This window comes from Tupaia chinensis, unplaced genomic scaffold, assembly GCF_000334495.1.
Source record: "Tupaia chinensis unplaced genomic scaffold, TupChi_1.0 Scaffold000093_1, whole genome shotgun sequence".
Classification (NCBI taxonomy): domain Eukaryota; kingdom Metazoa; phylum Chordata; class Mammalia; order Scandentia; family Tupaiidae; genus Tupaia; species Tupaia belangeri.
Window position 1 is genome coordinate 10,873,911 of NW_006159555.1, and position 13,234 is coordinate 10,887,144.

The window sequence follows — 13,234 nt, forward strand, 5'->3', positions numbered from 1 at the left end:
GAGAGATTTTCACTGTAGGGCGCGTGCGCTCGCCAGACAGACAGAGAGAGACATAGAGACAGAAAGCGAGAAATCACCCCCCAGGGGGGATGGACACTCCGCAATCCCTTCTCCTCCATTCTCCTCTCGGGATCTTGGGCACGCACGCACACGCGCCCGGCGTGAGTTTTAAGCCACCGGGTCCGGGACACGAACCGCGGTCGACTACGTGGGAGTCCAGCGACATAGCCATTACGCTAACTGCTGGTTCCCCCTTCTCCGTATTTCTTGAATGAACAAATGACATAAACTTATCTTCAGCAGGCCTTTACATAAAATATCTTCCATAGTTTTTTGTTACCTTGATTACCTTGTCCCCGCTCAGAGAATGAGTTTTATTTTCACTTATTCTCATTTGTCTTCCTTCCTTGCCTTTTATTGTTGCTGACTTTTCTTCCTGAAGTGGAAAAATCATCATTGTATTGTTGATGATAAAATTAACAAATGTTCTTTGTACAATTTCAAACAATACAGAAATAGAGGGAGTAGAAAATGAAAGTTGCTCCACGATCTCATCTTTCAAAGATCACTGTTAATGAGGTATATCCTCCCAGCCATCTTTCTACACATGTAGAAATCGATGGAGTTCCTACTATATGCCCGGCACTGTTCTAAAGCACTCTACAAAAACTAAACCATGTAAAACTTCACAGCAACCTTTTGAGATACAACTATTATTATCCTATCTCATAGATAAGGAAACTAAAGAATAGAAGTTCCCACAGTCATTGCATTGTTGGGAAAGTCATGGCAGATTTTACATAGGAAAAACACGTCATGACTTTTCTGATGGCCTAATAGTAAGTGTCAGAGCCAGAACCTGAATCCAGGATCTAGATTCACGCTCTTGACCACTATGCCAGTTTGCCTCTGAAGGGGTAGGAAAGGGACTTTCTATTATGTGGACTTTCTATTAGCTGTATTGGATTTTTCACAAGACATAGCTACAATGAGTTTTTCAGTGCTGAGTTCTGGTTGTTTTCTATGCAGCCATTTGTACTTCAACTTGGTCCATATGAATGTATAACATACGCGAAACATGAATAAAATAAAGTAAAAAAAAATCAATAAAGAAAAAAATGTTTGTATACTTTGCACACCAAGCTGCCCTCCCTAGGTGACCTTTCTGAAACATCAGAAACCACAATGGTGAGATCTCTTTGCTTCAGGGGCTCAGATTTAGGCTGAGGGAAGTAGAATTGTGGGTTTGATGGTAATACTTATACTATATCTCTCCCATTCCCAGCATCTTTCCTGTTTCATTGGGTTTGCTTCTGAGGATCATCAATCTCCTAACACACACACACACACAAGCCCTATGTTTTACAGGGAGACCTGGAAGAGTTGGGATAGAGGTCACATTGACTGAGGGTAGTTGCCAGAGTCCTGCAGTTACACACAAAGGTCTGTCTCTGATTCCTGGATTCCTTTCTTGGTCTTTGGCATGCTGTATTTTTCTGTGGGTTATGAGATCACTTGTTAACTAGTCTGTTGCTACTCTCCAGCACCAAAGTACTACCCACCCTCCATGGATCTTCCTGTTTTGTGTAATTTCCCAATGTCCCATACCTTCTTTGTTAAGCCTAGATAGACCATGGCACTGAGAGCATGTGGACTGATCATCTTTCGAAGATGCCCAGTTCCCAAGGTGGACAACAGTACAATTGAGTTTCTACTATTGCAGGCATCAGATGGCATTCATCATTGGACTCCTCCCAAAGGTAAGAGGCCAAAGGGGCTGGCTTCTAGGAAAATGCCAAGCATTGCTCAGAAATCCACTGTGCCTGGAACCCCACAAGGCTTATTTCCCAGTGACTGTAGCAAGAGGGGGTAGGATGGGCAGGAACCCTTGCTCCTTTCCACATACAAGGTCTCCAGGCCAAGTCCAGAGCAGAGCTGGAAATATTAATAGAATGCTGAGACTGAATCTCAGGGCAAAAGCATCACCTGTTTTTTGTGGTTTTGTTTGTTTTTTTAAGAGAGACTTTTTTTTTTTTTTTTTTTTTTTTTTTTTTTTTTTTTTTTTTTTGCTATAGGGCATGCGCTTGCCAGAGAGACAGAAAGCAAGTAGTCACCTCCTGGGGGGGATGGCCATGCCGCAGTCCCTTCTCCTCTCAGGATTTTGGGCATGCACACACGTGTCCCTGGCATGAGTTTCAAGCCTATGATTCTGAGACTCAAACCGCGGCTAGCCTTGTGGGAGTCCAGAGACCTAACCATTACAACATCTCCTGGTCCCCACCTGGTGTTTTTCTGAGTATTGTTCACCACATCTCCAGCCTCTGTGGTGAAGAGGTAGAGAAAAGCCACTAAGTAGAGAAAATCCACTGGGCTGGGAATTGGGGACCTTGGGATTGAGTCATGACTGGGCTGTGCGCCCACCTCTTTAGGCTTTGAGTTTTTCATCTGTCAAACAAGGGGTTGACTAGAAAGTCCTGTTTTCTTCCAGCCCTAACTGTCTCTCATTTCATCTGTACAAGCGCCTTTGATTCCTAAATCAGTGTCCCTGTTTCTAGGTTTTTCTCTTGAACTAACCACAGAGAGTATGACTTTTGGAGTGTTTCTGAACATAGCTGTGTTTTGAGTTAGGAGCATAGAGAAGGTTAGTTCCCTGATCATAGATTGATCTGCAAACTCCTGCAGGAGTGGAGGAGTGAGGGGATGTGAGGACGCTTCTCAGACAAGAAAGCTATGAAGATTGTCAGGACCTTGGGATTGCAGCTTGACCAGCTATCAATGTTCTAAGCCCATCATTCAGCAAAAGCAGCAAATGAAGACTAGTTATGTGAGGCTTTAGACTAGGCAAATATATGTTTGTAAGCTTACTGGTTTTCATCCACCAGTGTTCTGTTTTGTTTTGTTTTGTTTTGTTTTGTTTGTTTTGAGAGAGATTTTTGCTATAGGGTACATGTGCTCACCAGAGAAACAAAGCAAAATATCATCCCCCAGGGGGATGACCACACCACAATCCCTTCCATTCTCCTCTCAGGAGTTTGGGCATACACACACACACAGTGTGAGTTTTAAGCCGCCAGGTCCAGGACTTGAACCTTGGTTGATTATGTGGGAGTTTAGCAACATAACCATTACTCTGTCTGCTGGTCCCCACCAACATTCTTCATTTATTTATTCTTAAAATAATATTTTTTTATTTTAACTTTATTTATTTATTTAAATTTGACCAGAGAGGGACAGAGTAAGAGAGAGAGAGAGAAAACAGGCCACCAGTCTGAGACTCAAATTGCGATCTGCCCTGTGGGAGTCTAGCACCCTTAACCACCACTCCACCTGCTGGCCTCCCCCCCAGCATCCTTTTTTTTTTTTTTTGGAGAGGTTTTTGCTATAGGGCGCATGTGCTCGCCAGACAGACAGAGAGAGACATAGAGACAGAAAGCGAGAAATTACCCCCCAGGGGGGATGGTCACGCCACAGTCCCTTCTCCTCCATTGTCCTCTCAGGATCTTGGGCACGCACGCACACGCGCCCAGCGTGAGTTTTAAGCCACCGGGTCTGGGATGCGACCCGCGGTTGACTACGTGGGAGTCCAGCGACATAGCCATTACGCTAACTGCTGGTCTGCTGGTTCCCCCCACCAGCATTCTTGATTCCATCTTTAAAAATAAAAAAGTCGGCCAGCAGGTGGCATGGTGATTAAGGGCATTGGACTCTCACATGGGTGACTGTGGTTTGAGTCCCAGATATGACTGGCTTTCTGTCTCACTCCCCGTCCCCCCTCCCTCTCTGGTCTAATTAAAGTAAATAAATAAATAAATAGTTCTTAAAAAAAAAAAAACAGTAAGAAAGCTGTGGTCACATGCTAAAAGAGAAGCTAAGCTTTGGATAAAGAAATGGGGATAAGGAACCAGTCTTGGCTAAGGCCATTAGGATGGTCGCAAGTGGCCAGGGACAGAATGTGGCTCTGGTACTTGCTAGGATGAGAAGCCCAGAGTGACTAGTTCCCAGACAGAAGGGAGCAGAGACTTTAAAAGAGAGGAGTGGACAAGGATCCAGGGTTGGAGGAAAACAGGAAATGGGAAGAAGAAATAAATTTTGCACATTTGAGTTTAACTGCAGAGAATTGTAAAAAAAAGAAGTGTCACAAATACTATGAATAGGACTGTTCACAGTTTTCTGCTGATTACCTAAATCACACCACCTGGTTGTTCTCACTAAAAGATGTCAGAGGACCTCTCCTAATTCTTTCTGCTTGGAAAGAAGTTTCCTTGGTTTTTTTTTTTTTTTTTTTTTTTGAGTTTTTTTTGTTTGTTTGGTTGTTTTTTTGTTGTTGTTGTTGTTGTTTTTTGCTATAGGGCACATACGCTTACCAGAAAGACAGAGAAAGACAGAGAGACAGAAAGCGAGAAATCATTCCCCAGGGGCGATGGCCATGCCGTAATCCCTTCTCCTCCATTCTCCTCTCAGGATCTTGGGCACTCATGCACACACGCCCAGCGTGAGTTTAAGCCCTGGGTCCAGGACTCAAACCATGGACGACTATGTGGGAGTCCAGCAACATAGCCATTATGCTAACTGCTGGTCCCAGAAGTTTCCTTGTTAACATTGGTGGACAGAATACTGAATGGATGCTCCTGGGAGGGGTGTGGTCAGACTCATACACACATGTGAGGGAAGATAGTGCATCCTGAATCAGTGTCACCTGTCACCAAGAGCATCCTTCCACCTTCCTCTCCCAATACATTGGCTGTCTTTGTGTACGTTGTTACAGGAGGTGCCATGCAGAGAAAATAGACATAGCTATATTGGATTTTTCAGAAGCCATAACTAGGATGAGCTTTTTAATACCAAGTTCTGATTGTTTTCTGTGCAGCAGTGACTCAGGGCACTGCTGTGCAGACACCTGGGAAGGAGGAGGGCTAAGGCAGACGCTCATCTCCAAATCAAGAAAGGAACAGATATGCGTTCAGGCCCTTCATTAGCTCCTGAACCAGAAGGCTCCCCAGCAACTTGCTGGAGCTGTGTGTACACACAGGCTGCCAGACCCTTCCAGTCCTCTTGGCCCCTCTGGGCAAGCTGAGAATTTGTGGGAAGGGACCTAGAGGTAAAGCTGAGGGCAGTTTCAGTCTGCAGAGCTTCAAGTTCCCCCACAGCAGTTTTTTGGCAACTGTCTACTTTAGGTTTGGGTCTTGCCAACAAATTTTCTTAGAACTGGCTCTCAGCTTGTCCTTAGTCTAAGTTCCCATCAGGAACTATGAAACTGAAGTCTGGCCTTGCTCAGTTAGAAAGATGAAAATAATTTGGAAAATGTCTTGATAGCTACTTGGAAACAGCTGCCAGTACAGCAGTGTGGGATTTGGAGTCTGTTGGCTCTGGAAATTCAGAGTCTAACTGAAGACAGTGTTAATTCCTCACTAGGTTGTAGGCAAAGTACTCCCTCTTCAGCTAACTCCCATCTTGCCAAAAAGTGACTGCCCTCCTTGGAAAAGTCACTTTAGGATCTCCAAGAGAAAAGTGGTCCCTGAAAACATGGGATGAGGAATGCTCCAGAGAATTAGAAAGCATTAAGTCTTAGAGAAGCTCTCTCTCTCACCATAGAAGAGCAGAATTCTAAACCTGACTTGCCAAATACGTGGTTTGTTTCACTCTGCAGAGAAGTTGGGGTGGGAAGGAGGGATTTCTCAGACCTAAGAACCAGAAACCACCTGCCCAGGCAGGTTAGGCTATTGCCAAACTCCAGGCTTCCTTTAGCCTAGGAACACCTAGAAAGTCGTGGAAGACCCTACCTTTAAATCATCTGGCCTGAAAAATCCAGCTTTGAGAATTGTCGAAGATTTCCTCTTTCTTTTTGTCCTTTTTTCTCTTAACCAGGACATGTGGAACCAGGAGAGAATGACTTGGAAACAGCCCTGAGGGAGACTCGGGAGGAAGCTGGCATAGAAGCAGCCCAGCTGACCATCATTGAGGGGTTCAGAAGGGAGCTCAATTATGTGGCCAGGAAGAAGCCTAAAACAGTCATTTACTGGCTGGCGGAGGTGAAGGACTACGACGTTGAGATCCGCCTCTCCCACGAGCACCAAGCCTACCGCTGGCTCGGACTGAATGAGGCCTGCCAATTGGCTCAGTTCAATGAGATGAAAGCAGCACTCCAAGAAGGACACCAGTTTCTCTGCTCCAAAGCAGCCTGAACTAACTGGAGCAGTCATTTGTTTCAGTAGGATCCTTGAGGACCTTCTGAAATCAACTCACTCTCAAATCTGGAGAAAGTTTTACTGGTCTTTGGCTCATCACAGCCAAGAGCAGATGAGTTAGTGAAATCAGCTTAAGACTCTCAGATGAGAGCAAGCAAAAAAATCCTAGCTAGGTGGAAAGACAAGGGAAGAGTGAAAATAAAAAAAGCTGAACCATATAAAAAATAAAAAACCATAAACCAAATAAAAAAGGCCAGGCTCATAAGAGTATCTTTGAAGTTTATAAATATATCTCAAGCTGCTTCTCTGCCCTAACCTATTGTGTTTCTTTATTGGACTCTTGCCATTGTTGGGGGGAAGAAAGCGAAAATGAATTAGAGCTCTAACCTTAACCAGAGGAGAACCCTGTGTCCATACACTGTACCCCAGAAAAGCTAAGGACTAATGGAGAGAGACCTGGCACTGCCAGGGTGGCTTTCCTACCTCTGGAACTCTAAGCTTTCTCACCCCACCTCACCAGTATCCTTGAGACTGGTCAGGATTTCCAAGCAAGTGGGATTGGGGCACAAGAACTGGGTCTGTTCTACTCACTGATGCATCTCCCCAGCGCAGGAAACATATGTAGGTGCCCAGTAAGTAGTTCCTTAAAAAATTAACTAGCAACCCAAGGAATTCTGGGCTCCCCAGGTCATAACAGAGAGAGGGATAGGCAACCCTGGACCACTAGGTCAATGACATGCACTCTGGCCTCTCAGCCTGCCTCCCAGAGTGATAAGCCTTGTCAACATGACTAGGTCACTGGGAATTAGGCCCAGGTAACCCAGCAGCCATGTCACTGTACCTATCCATTCCTTACCTGCAGTTGCCTTCCTCATGTTCAGCAAACCCTCGTTGATATCTCTTTCCATCTACTCCCTCTCTCCACAACTCTTCCGTAAGCCCCAGAGGTGTAAGAGCTGAGTCTGGCCCTCTTTTTCCCTTGCTACTAGGGCTCAAGGAATGCAGGGGCAGGTGTTAGATCTTACAGCCTTTCCAGGAGCTGTTAGCAGCTGGATTCATGTGGATTTTATTAGAGGATTGTTACTCAATGAAGTGTAGAAGATTGGACGGGAAAGGGCATTGACAAAAGAACCAGGATTACTAGGGTCAGGAACAGCCACCCCCAAAGGAAGAAGAGAGAAGTCACCCAGGTCTTAAGCAGGCCTCCAGATGTTTTCAGTCACTGGTTCTCCGCACAGACAGGGCAAAACCATGAGTGAATAGGATTTTGGAATGTAGCCAGTGACCTGAATGGTTTTATTCCTTACCCTTTTGAGCAGCACTCTCCAAAGGAGGCCTGGTGCAGGAAGTTTTTGGAGCTTAATGTTCTCTTTCCAAGCCAGCAGGGACCACATCCCATTGATTTAATAAATGCCTGCTGGGCAGCAGTGCCAAACCACAGACAAGCTGCCTCCTAACAAGGGCTGGCTGGCCATGTGCTCTCAGAATAGGAGGCTGAGGAATCTTAAGACCCTAAAACTCACACATCAAAGTTGGAAAGGACTTGGAAAATTATTTTTTTGCTGCTCATTTTTATTGCTAGGAAAATTGAGGCTTAAAAAGGAAGATTGGGGCCAGCAGGTGACATGATGGTTAAGGTGCTGGACTCTGACATGGTCGACTGTGATTCGAGTTCTGGATGTGGCAGCTTGAAACTGACACCAGGCATGTGTGCATGTATGCCCAAAAGCCCAAGAGGAGGATGGAGGAGGAGGGCTTTTAGTGTGTCCATCTCTCTGGGGGTGGGGGTGATTTTTCACTTTCCTCTCACTATGTCTCTCCAGCGAGCACATGGGAATGGCAAAAATCTTTTTAAAAAAGATTTTTGAGGGGATTAAGATGATGGTGCAGCAATAAAACATTGTTCTGCGAGGCAATTAAACAAGAAAGTTCTTGGTTCAAGTCCAGATCCCTTTCTGAATATGCTAGGCACACATATGCCTGTGATCTGGGCCTAGCTGAAACTAGGGGTGAGTTGTGTCAAGACCACAATTGGATATATGTCTTTCTCTCATTCTTACTTGTGGAGGAAATAAATGAATAAACTTTACAAAAAAAAAAAAAAAGAAAGAAAGAAAGAAAAGAAAAGAAAAGAAAAGAAAAGGTAGATGACCCTGGCAGTTGTTTTGAGAATGGGGTGACAGTGGGAAGTGGTGCTTTAGATGGTATAGAAGGGGACTTTGAAACTAGTCCATGGGAAAATGGGATTAAAGTATAAATTTATTTTGTTGCAGAAAAAAAAGTTGAGACTGGTGTATAATTTTTTCATAATATGCATTTTACACAAAATTTTTGAAGACCCCCCCATACAGCTCTAGAGTCATTTGAGTTGTACAGAATGTTCCATTAAAATACAGTACTGGGTTAGGATGTGGCATGGAGGTTAAGACAGCTGGATTCCACATAGCTCATAGCTGAGTCCCGGACCTGGCAGCTTGAAAATCATGCCAGGCGTGTGTGTGTGTGTGTATGTACCCAAAATCCTGAGAGGTGAACGGAGGAGATGGGATTGCAATGGTGTGGTCACCCCTCTGAAGGGTGATTTCTCATTTTCCCTTTCTGTCTATCTTGCTCTGGCAAGTGTAAGTGCCCTAAGGCAAAAACTGAAAACGAAAAGCAAAACCCAGGTATTTGGATAAAAGGATTTCCCATAAATTATATTCTTTGCAGGAATAATTGACAGCAGGTTGGGATGCGGTCATGTCATTGGAGGTGGAGGAGGGTGGCAAAGAACTGTGTGGCAGGCGAGTAAGCTTTACTATCTTTGCCACTTCACTTTTGGCCAGCTGGACATGCTCAACCTGAACTCAGAGATCCTAGAGGATTACAAAGTCCACTTCCCTGGCCCCATCACACCCCTCTGAATTGGCAGAGCAGCTCTTAGCTAATGTTTGATTTTGGGTTGGGCCAGGGCTCAGAGAGACTTCATCAAAGTTGTACCAGCTCAGAAGATGCTTCCATGTCAAAAATTTCTTTCAGAGGATGGGGTTGGTGAGGACTGATCTGAAATGATAGGAGACTCCTGCCCCAGCTCTTCTGAATAACCCCTCTAGGATCCCAGCCAGTCTTGTAGTCTTTTGGCTCTCAGGGTTCTAGAGTTCTAGAGTCTAATCTTTCCCAGTTTCTATGTGTACAGTTCTAGTGGGTTGTGTAACCAAGGAAAGCAAAGAGATTCCTAATGTGATCATCCTTCTATTACACAGAAATCTCCCCATGAGTTAGGGAATGGGGAACTAGAAGAGGGCCCTTCTTTGACCTGGGATTTGACTCTACAAGGCACAAAGTGGAGCCTCTTATTTCTTCTACAGAGATAGAAGAAAGATGATGGGTCCTTCCTAAGGTCTCAGCTTGGAAAAGAAGCCTATATGGGCCACAGTTTGATGAGAAGGAGACTTTATTTTTGGAGAGATTTTTGCTGTAGGGTGCATGCACTTGCCAGAAAGACAGATAGAGACAGAGAGATAGAAAGTGAGAAACCAACCCTCAGGGGGGATGGCCATGCAGCAATCCCTTCTCCTCCATGAGAAGAAGACTTAAAAAAAAAAGTTTATTTATTGCATGAGTGAGAAAGACAGAAAGAGAAAGAGACAGAGACAGAAAGAGAGCACCCCCAATAGGGTCTTGACATTACAGTCCACCCCTAGCCTTCAGCAAGTACCAGATGTGGTAATATATGGGTGTTCATTCTAGGCTTTCAATTTTTCAATGTGTTAAAAATTTTCATAAGAAAATTTGAGACATGGGGCTGGCAGGTGGTCTGGTAGTGAAAGGCACTGGACTCCCACATGGTTGACTATGGTTCAAGTCCTGTACCCAGTGGGTAATTTCTCACCTTACCTCCCCCTCTCTCTCCCTCTGTCTGATCAAACTGGAAAATAATAATAATAAATAAAGTTAAATAAAATAATTCTTAAAAAAGAATACTATTAAAAAGAACTCCTCCTTCCTCTGCCATTGTGGTGAGTGTTGTCCACTCGGTTCTTCGCCATGTCTTTTCACAAGACTTTCAGAATCAAGTGGTTTCTGGCCAAAAAGCAGAAGTAAAATCATCCTATTCCCCAGTGGATTCAAATGAAAACTGGTAATAAAATCAGGTACAACTCCAAGAGGGGACACTGCAGACGAACCAAGCTGGGTCTCTAAGGAACTGGAGAGGATATGGCCCACATGTTTATGCTATCCCAAGGTCATTATGGTCTTGCCACATCAAACTGAAAATGGTCACCATGGCCTGGACACTTGGGGGTGTTTTTATTGGAGAAAATGATGCTTCACTTTTTCTCTTAAGTTCTGCATTGGTAGGTTGGTACAGTAATAAATTTGTGAGACCTTTTTTTTTAAAAAAAAAGAAAGAAAGAAAGAAAGAAAATTTGAGCCACAGTGAATATGAGTATGATCTCAACCAGGCAATAAAACTATGAGTAGATAAAGACAAGAGGGAATTTTTTTTTTGAAAGGTTTTTGCTATAGGGCGCTTGTGCTCGCCAGCCAGCCAGAGAGAGACAGAGAGATAGAAAGCGAGAAATCACCCCCCAGGGGGGGATGGTCACGCCGCAATCCCTTCTCCTCCATTCTCCTCTTGGGATCTTGGGCACGCACACACACGCGCCCAGCGTGAGTTTAAGCCACTGGGTCCGGGACTCAAACTGCGGTCGACTACGTGGGAGTCCAGCGACATAGCCATCATGCTAACTGCTGGTCCCAGAAGGGAATTGTTAAGAGCTGTTTTGGGGGGAGAGACAAAGGATGATATTGTCCCCTTCTTTCTACTATTGGGAATTTTCTAAATTTTCTATAAATGACTGTGTGTTGCCTTAGTACAAATAATGACATTTAAAACATTTTCTATTTAAATATGATTAAAAGCTATAGTTTGAAAAGAGGCTTTAGTCTAAGAAAAATTGGCCCAGCCCCATAGTGCAGCAGTTGAACTGTGCATAGGGAGCTGACTATGACCATCCACGGTTTAAGTCCTGGCTGGTGAGTTAAAAAACACACTGGTGTTCAAAATCCTGAGGGGATGCAGAAATAGAGAGGAAAGGATTGTGGAGTGACCATGTCCATTACTTTCTCTCTCTCTCTCTCTCTCTTTTTATCTCAGGGACTGTATAAACCCTCCGGCAAAATTTAAAAAATAATAAATAACAAAAAACTGGTTTGGACTGAGAAGAAAATATTCAAAGGTTAGCAAAATTCTTTGTAAGCAGATGTAATTTTTAACAGGATATAAGCTTCAAAGGGTTGGGAGATAGTGCACAAACATGTGCACTCACTGGAAAAAAGTGAGAGGAGAAGTAAGAAACCCCCCAGGGGGAATGGCCAGGTCACAATCTCTTCTCTTTTATTCTCCTCCTGGGATTTTGGGCATGCATGCACATGTACCTGGTGTGATTCTCTTTTCCTTTTTAAAGAATTATTTTATTTAACTTTATTTATTTATTTAAATTTGACCAGAGAGTGGCAGAGTGTGAGAGAGAGAGACGTAAGAAAGCAAGCCACCAAGTCTGGGCCTCAAACCATGGCCTGCAGTAAGGGAGTCTAGCACCCTTAACCACCATGCCATCTGCGTCCCCATGCCCCGTTGTGACTTTCAAGCTGTGAGGTCCTGGACTCAAACCACAGTGGGCCATGTGGGAGTCCAGCGCCTTAACCACCCCACTTTCTGCTGGCTCCTATACTTAGTTCTTTTTTTAGAGATTTTTGCTATAGGGTATGCATGCTTGCCAAAGAGACAGAAAGCAAGAAATCATCCCCAGGGGTGATGGCCACACCATAATTCCTTCTCCTCCATTCTCCTCTCTGGATTTTGGGCACACACACACACACACGCACATGTCCAGTGTGAGTTTCAAGCCACCAGGTCTAGGACTTAAACCGCTGTCGGCCATGGGGGAGACCAGTGATATAACTGTTATCTGCTGGTCCCTCTGTACTTGATCATAAGAGTCTATCTTAATAGATTGAACCTTAAGAAAATTAGGGTTTTTTTTGTTTTGTTTTTAAGTTTTCAGAGGTAACGAGTGTTCACCAGAGACAGAGAGAGAAAGTGAAAACGCACCCCTATGGGAAATTATCACGCTACAAATCTTTCTCCTGCTTTTTGGGTATGCACACACGTGTGCCCAGTGTGTTTTTCAAGCTGGCTCTAGAATTTGGACCATGTAATCAGCCATGTAGGGTCCAGCCAAGTTAACAACGGCACCACTGGCTGGCCCAGAAAATTAGTCTTTAATTTCTTCTCCTTTTTTTTTTAGAATTATTTATTTAATTAAATTAATTAATTAATTAATTAATTATTCTAATTTACTATTGGGCACACACACTCACTGGAGAGAGAGAGAGAGAGAAAGAGAGGGAAAGTGAGAAAGTAAGTCACCAGGTCTGGGACTCAAATCATGGTCAGCTATGTGGGAGTCCAGTGCTTTAACCACCACATTACCTGCTGGCCCCTGCTGGTCTCTAATTTCTATCTTCTACTTCAGAGTGAAACCTTATAGAAACCTTCCTCACAATAGATGGAACCAATAACCTTGCTGAATTTTTACAGAAGCCTGGATGTGGAGACAGGGAAGGAAAATATGCCACCAGCCTCCTCCTATCTGACCTTCTGAGAAGATTTTATCAGTCCAAGTCACACTCAGCTTCAAAACCAGGATCTAGGGAACCAGCAGTTAGCATAATGGCTATGTCGCTGGACTCCCACGTAGTCGACCACGGTTCGTGTCCCAGACCCGGTGGCTTAAAACTCACGCCGGGCTCGTGTGCGTGCGTGCCCAAGATCCCAAGAGGAGAATGGAAGAGAAGGGATTGAGATGTGGCCATCCCCCCTCGGGGGTGATTTCTCGCTTTCTGTCTCTATGTCTCTCTCTGTCTGTCTGGCGAGCGCACGTGCCCTACAGTGAAAATCTCTCAAAAAAAACCAAAACAAACAAACAAAAAAACAGGATCTAAGGCACCAGCAGTTAGCGTAGTGGCTATGTCACTGGATTCCCACGTAGTCGACCACGGGT

The 13,234-nt window shown here is 44.3% G+C and overlaps 1 protein-coding gene and 1 pseudogene across 2 annotated transcripts in view; both read left to right on the forward strand.

The window, feature by feature from the left end:
• NUDT2 (nudix hydrolase 2) overlaps window positions 1–6,491 on the forward strand; it is a 22,031-nt gene extending 15,540 nt beyond the window's left edge. The window contains exons 2-4 of one of the 2 annotated variants that reach the window (XM_014585798.2): window positions 1,369–1,443; window positions 1,622–1,760; window positions 5,866–6,491. In XM_014585798.2, the coding sequence (XP_014441284.1) occupies window positions 1,634–1,760; window positions 5,866–6,182 (444 nt within the window). In that variant the 5' untranslated portion in view covers window positions 1,369–1,443; window positions 1,622–1,633 and the 3' untranslated portion in view covers window positions 6,183–6,491. The remainder of the gene's footprint in view (window positions 1–1,368; window positions 1,444–1,621; window positions 1,761–5,865) is intronic. The other variant, XM_006143119.2, reaches the window with a different exon arrangement.
• Window positions 6,492–10,211: 3,720 nt separating this feature from the next.
• On the forward strand, window positions 10,212–10,488 carry LOC106734315 (60S ribosomal protein L39 pseudogene; annotated as a pseudogene).
• Window positions 10,489–13,234: the final 2,746 nt, after the last annotated feature.